Source organism: Branchiostoma belcheri, unplaced genomic scaffold (genome assembly GCF_001625305.1).
Source record: "Branchiostoma belcheri isolate BF01 breed outbred unplaced genomic scaffold, Haploidv18h27 scaffold100, whole genome shotgun sequence".
Lineage (NCBI taxonomy): Eukaryota > Metazoa > Chordata > Leptocardii > Amphioxiformes > Branchiostomatidae > Branchiostoma > Branchiostoma belcheri.
The window spans coordinates 364,034-371,309 of record NW_017802381.1 but is presented as its reverse complement, the minus strand read 5'-3'; the positions used below and the strand labels follow the sequence as shown (position 1 = coordinate 371,309).

The window sequence follows — 7,276 nt, the reverse complement described above, 5'->3', positions numbered from 1 at the left end:
TTGGGCTGCAGATGATGCAGAACGTTTTTGTTTAATTGCATATGTGTTTATGGGCGTCGAAATAAAAGGTTTTTAAGTGCTCCGGACACCCCCGCCATGCTGAAAATGGAATTTACCATGTTGTTAAGGAATGGGGAGGTTGCAGTTTTGGGTCTTAGCATTCAAAAGGGGTCAAACAGAGGGGTGTCTGGTTCCGATAAAAATTTTGGGTGACGGCGTAGCAATGACGGCGCGGGATGACGACGGGGGTAATGGCGCGGGTGACGGTGCAGGCATGGTGGTAAGGAAATAACCATGGTGCAGGCTGTCAGACTGTGAGACACGTTAATCAACAGCCCATACCGAACCAACCGTCAGTAGCCATCAAACACATACAAACATATTACGCAACTTCCATACTACACAAAAACAAATAACCTAAACCAATAGAACACAAAAAACCCGGAGGTTTGAAATCTACGATTTCCCTTGTTTTTTTCTGCTCTTTCCAGACAAACTGCTTTTACAGTACAGATCGCTTGATAAGCATAATCGGGATTCGGGATTTTGTGGGATATCCCGCGGGAGTTTGCGGGATATCCCGATGGCGGCGTGCCAAATGTTTATTTTTACGTCCTGCCGGGCGAGCTGTGCCGGGCCGATGGAGTCTGAAACCGGTCAACTTTGCTACAGTTTTTATTAAATGGTGGTGAAGCACAGGAATGTACGAAAATAATGTGTATAATGTGTTTCTCACGCAGTCATAGTTAAACTGCTTTTTTTCAAAGCTATTGTTCAGCGCAAACTTTAAGAAACTACCGTGAACTAGAGAGGCCGACATTTGCTTGGGAGCAAATACAGCATATTTCAGTCCATCTCCCTCCCACGCAAAAGTGGACTATTCCAAACTTACCCCAGTGTAAAACTGGCAAAGATTCTCAAATAAATGAATTATATAGTAGCTATGTAATTGAGAACAAGATGCAAGAACAAGCACATTGAATCTCGAAAGCTTTACTAATCTTATAACAGGTATGCAAATACTAACAATGATGAGATTTGATACATTTTGAAGGTCTTAGGCACATAAAATTGAATGTGTGGGTCATTACGCACGACTTATGTGCAATGTGACCCCAGGTAACCCGCAATGGAACACGTGTTCCATGGCCAACGGCAGATGGAACAGGCCATTCTTTATATAGAACACTTTTGGCACTTTTTCTGCTGAAAATAGCCATTAAAGTCCCCCAAATGAGTCATTTGGAAGTGGTGTATGCCAAATATGTGACTGTTGTTCTGTGGACACATGTTCAAAGTACCCTTATACCGAATTTCAGATCATTTGGTTGTAAAACCAGGGCTCAGGATCCAAATATCCATTTTTGGCAAAAATATGCCCCAAAAAACCTTCATAAAAATTTTTCAAAGGCATGTATCAAAACAAGTGCTTCTGCAAAAGCTGACCATTTTCGCCGCTTACAGGCTTACAGTTTTTACGAACATTTTCCCCATCCTAGCATTTCAATTTACCTAAGTTATATAAATGGTTCTAGTTCTCATAAACATTGTATATAATGAGAGAACATGCACTTCTATATTTCAACTCTTTAAGTTTAAAACATTACAAAAATCAAGTATATAACAGTTTATAACCTGTTTTCTCTCTTTTAAGAGTCTTTTTAACAGAATAAAAAAATGAGACACAAAAGTACATTTTAACTTAAATTATAAGTAACGTTAATATATATATATATATAATTTTATTCAAAATCTCTTCTATGGCTTTGTCCCCAACATCTAAGTTTACAAACCTCGTGACATTCAACCAGGGNACAATAGCCTATTTTTAAGAATGGGGCTGTATTTACTGAAAGATGATCAACAGGGATAATTCATGTTAATAAACCCTTAATTGCAAAATTGCAATTTATGAGGGACAATTTGACATAATTAAGTGTGAACTAGAAATGCCAACAATTCCTTCGAAGCAAATGTGATATTTCACTCCATCTCCCTCCCCAAACAAAAATAGAAGATTCTAAATAAATCATGCTCCAATTGTACAAGGACAAGGTTTTTGAATCTCGACAGCTTTATTTACAAAAATGGCACTTGGCAATTATCTCCAATTTGTTTTTACAAAGATACAAGGACAAGCACTTAAAATCTCGACAGCTTTACTTTACACTTATCGCAATCTCAAAGTTATATATTGCATGTATCTAAATACTACTAATGACGAGATTGTAACTACTACTATCTGTACCAAAAATACCGTGAACTTTGACCTCCCACTAGCGTTGCAGCACAGTAAAAAAAATCGGGACTTACCGTTAATTAACCCTCAACAGTACACCTTCCCGGACTGATTAATCCGTACACCTGGGGTCCGCGCGGACCCCAAAGCAGTTATTTGCTAATTTTTAGAAATCATCAACATGATACCAGCTCAATTGTTTTGCAAATTGATGTGTGAACCTCTGAGTCCACATTACGTAAAAAGATCATAAGTTTTGACCTTTTCTTTTTTTTTTGCGAAGAAAAAGACAAAAAGAAGAAATTCCCGATTTTTAAACCCTATTCAGACCGAGTGTTTTTTTGAGACCCGCGCCAACTTTAATCTCGGATAGGGACTGAACAGCTTAAGCTAGAACCATCAAATTTGGTGACCTTTCCTGAAATGCATCTGGGAAAAATTCATATTTGTTAAAAGACTTTCGTGTTGCCATGGCAACGGGTTTCTGACAGGCAGTTTTTGGGAAAATCCGTAATTTTGGTTTAAACATTAAAATGTCAGGGTTTTATATCCAATAACACTTCCTTTCTGACGTTATTAACATCTTAAATAATTAAAGATAAGTTAAATCATTAAATATTCATAGTATATGCTAATTTGATGACGTCATCAGTCAAAATACAAGATTGCGGACCACATTACTAGCTCTGACGTCATATGACGTCATAATTACACTAAAATTGTTAGAATTTAATTCTATTAGTACACAATTCTCTGAAAATTTGGTGGCCATACGATAAGTACATAAAAACATATAAAAACGGAAATAAGGTAATGTATAAGAACGCCAGTGTATCCATCATGATCAAAAGCCGGCTGGGGACGCGCAAACCCCAAAGAAAATCAGATATAATTTTTTTTTTTTAAATGGGGGAAACTGAATTTTCTGCACTGTATTAAGGGATAACTTTGTGGGTGACAATTACCTGAAATTTCAGAAAAAAAATCTTTAGAAACAAGAAAAATATTACAGAATATATAGTGCTGGGGTCCGCAGGTGTACTGTTTAGGGTTAATTTACAGGGTATATTTGATTAGTTTCCAGCTGTTTTGTATGATTGTCGTAAACGAAAACCGATGCGCGCACATATGTCATCCATATAATCAAATCAACATGACGTTATTTACAATCACATAAACTATGAAACCATACATTGAATAAGCTATACATATATTATGATTATCATATAAAACCATGCATTGAATAAGCTATACATATATTATGATTATCATATAAAACCATGCATTGAATAAGCTATACATATATTGTGATTATTATAAGCTTTATTTTGAAAATGAGGCCGGTAAGCTAATTACATGCCTAGGGGCAATTTATCCACTTTACCTCTACGAAATTCCGGGTCATTTTGCTCCAAAATAAAGGAATTGAATCAATTTAAAGAAATGGCAGGAGATGAAAAAAAAAAGAAACATTTGGAAAAACAGTATTTCACTTCATACTATTCATGAAGTGAAATAGTAATGTATTATCATGTCATAATCCAAACACCTGAACAAGATGCCTTTAGGCAGCTTTGTCAATGACCTTTGACCCCAAGTATATGGGCAACTATGTCTAGGGTCACAATTTTGTTTTAGTTTTCTAGGTGGAGTTTATTCAAATGGCAGCAGAAAACTCAAACATATTACCTGGAAGAAAAATTGACGACAGCAAAAGACTCACATGAAAAATCATGTTTTGGAATGGACCACATTTTGGAAGTAAGTTGCACTTTATTTAATTTTAGTCCAAATCATGATTTGGAATGGAATGCGTTTTGGAATGCAACATAGTCAGTTTTGGTGCCATACGGTGGTTTATGGGTTCAAGGCACTACTTAAAACTATTCTACAATAATCATGGATCGCCTTTAAACAATTGTGTTTCAAACGTTTAACATGTTTTGGCGGATGTATGTGACAGTCAAACTCTTTTTACTATATTGCTGTCTAGACTTGAAGTAAACATAAAGCGCCCCTCCCCCGCTGGCCCCAGCGTGGCCAAAAATGAAAGGTCTGACTATGTTTGAATTGTTTGTGTGTTTTTCATTTCCGGCAAACTGCCCTTAGACGCAACACACCTGCATTGTACATGTAAGTACAAGCTGCATAAGACAAGTCTGTTAGTTTTGAACCACTCACACCAAGAAGGACCCTACTCTTTAAAGAAAAACTGGTCGGATCATATTGAGAGCAAGAGAAAAGATACTTACAGATGTAAATTGTATTGGCAGGGAACTTAGACCGTAGCCACGTTTTGTTGTAGACCATGTGGTTGAACAGCACGTCATAATGTTCATCCGGGGTGTGGATATAATCTGTTTCAGCTGGAGGGAATGGCCAGGAGACGTAACCCCCCGCTTTAGCCACCAGCCCTGTGAGGTTGTGATAGATGGCGTATCTTTGGAACGGGAGTACACTGGTCGTACTCCCAGTTTTGTGCGTTTTTATGAACACGAATTTTTGTTTTGGCATCAAACAAGCACGTGGATCCCAGCTGGAAGCCGCTGGTCTTTTGGCTGAGGGTGGCCTGTTTCCTTTTACCGATCCCTTTATCTTTCCCTTCGGAACGGAACGGCTGTTGTAAAACGTCATGTTGCTCTGTGGACAGACACGTTAACATTTGTCATATACACGTACTTTAAAAACAAGGACATTTATAAAAACTGGATCATTTTAACGGAAAATTACATCTATCTAGTAATATCCTTTATTGCTTTATACAAAAAGTTTGCCCTAGGCAAATTGCTAGAGGAAAGTATAATGTACTTACGTTGATAAAAAAGACCAATAGTAAGCACAACACTACAGTGGCAGATCCTTTCCAAATGAGTTTCATTTTAGATTCCGGCTGTCGGTTGCTGTCCGTATGATTTTAGGCGTCAACCACAGGTTGCATATATCTATAGTAAAAATTGACTCACTTCAAAAGACAGAAATCACATCCTTATATACATATTAAGCAAACCCTGCAGTTTTACCAACATAGCATTGGCACGGTCACAATCTTTCAACAGTAATACACTGTGGTCTGCTATTATTTAGCAGATTTTTTTTGTCATAAACACCGATGACATTGTGGCAATATGTAAAAAAAACCCATATCTTCCAGCAATGCAGAATTGAATCTGGGGAGAGGGGCACACGTACTTTCTTTATCTCTGTCTGGTTCCATCTTTTTTTTGTTGCAAAAGCGTTTTATTCTAAAAGTTGGCCATCATTACCGTCGAATTACACGTTACAAAATTCCCAAGTTTACCTTGATTTTTACTTAGAGTCTGACATAAGTTATCAACGTATACAAAGAGAGGAGACCAGCGCTGCTGCTGTATCTGACCCTAACTGCATTCTTGGATTTGAATCAACCATTGGGGAGTTTAAAAATATCACATTATACATTATTATCCGGCCTAGAAAGTTAAGAAGAAAGTTATTACATCATTTTAATATAAAATTATCTTCCTTAAACTTTTTAGACAAAGAAATCATTAAATTTTAAGGATTTCAAGTATCACAAGTTTGCTTGTTCGTGTTTGTAAACCTGCATTTCAGTTGCTGTCATTGACGAAAGGTAGTGGATGCTACCTGAAACGTCTAACCGATTCCCAAAATCATATTCAGCTGCTTAAAAGTGTTAACTTAATAAACGGCATTTTCTTCTTTTTTCGTAACAACTAGAGTTCGGAAGACTCATGCCTTCGACAGTGTGATATTGTTTTGGTGGGTGTTGTGTGTATGTATAGTGTAGGCTTTTTGAAGATGATTATCGTAGTTATAGTGGTCAGAGAGTCTTTTTGTGAACGAAGCAACATACTATTGACCTAGCCTGTACCATGTCTTTCTACAGAAATACGGAATGTAGAATTCGTCATTTGGTACAGGGGTGCCTTGAGCATATGCTCAAAGAATGACATTTGCAACTTTGGCATACATCACTTGAAAATGGTGTGAAACAGGTCTTTTGTGCTATTTTCAGACAAAAAATGTACATTTTTGGCTCCTGTGACCTAATATTACAACCAAATGACCTAAAATTTCTTATAGGAGTGCCTTTGACGAATGCCCAAAGAACAATATTCACATTTTTGGTAAACACTACTTTGAATTTGTGTAAAATAATTACCTCCGGGGAAGGAGATNTGTTCAAGACAAATTAAGTTTGTTTTGTCAGCAGCTTTGTTATGCAACATTAATAGAACTATGATTTTGAAATTAGCAACCATAATGGAAAGTATACAAACGTCCAAGGCATAAATGGTAAAAAGTGCACTCGCAACAACGACATCTAGCGACATGCGGCAACTCAGCATGTCTGCATGGCCGTCGCAACAACGACATCTAGCGACATGCGGTGACTTAGCATGTCTGCATGGCCGTTGAAGGGTGGAACCGTTGATCCATCCATCCAATCTCAATCTCGTCTGAGTTACCATTTTCGCGCATGCGAAAATGGTAAAAAATGAAAAAATGCCTGGGGGTATTGGCCCACTCTACCTCCATGCCAAATTTCAAGTCATTTGGCTGAATGATGGCGGAGTTGAATCCCTTTGACTGTGTGGCAGGAGGAGGAGAAGAAGAAGAAGAAGGAGAAACATCAGAGAACACAATATATTTCATCCATACCACGGTATGGACTGAAATATAATGAATACAATGTAACGTGTAGTAATCCCTTCGTCTCCGGTGAATTCGGCAAGACTCAAATTACCAAGAAATATAAATTATGAGGCGTACCGGCAGTAGTTTGTGGTTGTTGTGGTTGTTGTGTTTTATAATCTTGTAGCTGTTGAGGTCTTCTCATGGTTAGCTTGCGTCAAGAAGTCTCCGTATTAGTATTAAGAATTGCGACAATTAAAAGCTTGCCCATCAAAATCCCGGGGCGTGCGCCCCCCCCCCTCCCCAAAAACTCTTGCATCATAACAACGACCATGTCCATAATTTCATGCTATTACCCTGAAAGCGAAGTACTCCCACACGGCTGGCAAAGTTTCTTTCGGT

General features: G+C 37.8%; 1 protein-coding gene across 1 annotated transcript in view; it reads right to left on the bottom strand.

Annotated features, from left to right (window-relative positions):
• LOC109473142 (galactose-3-O-sulfotransferase 2-like) overlaps nucleotides 1-4,863 on the bottom strand; it is a 14,287-nt gene extending 9,424 nt beyond the window's left edge. The window contains exon 1 of the mRNA XM_019773042.1: nucleotides 4,492-4,863. Coding sequence (XP_019628601.1) covers nucleotides 4,492-4,753 — 262 coding nt within the window. The 5' untranslated portion in view covers nucleotides 4,754-4,863. The remainder of the gene's footprint in view (nucleotides 1-4,491) is intronic.
• Nucleotides 4,864-7,276: the final 2,413 nt, after the last annotated feature.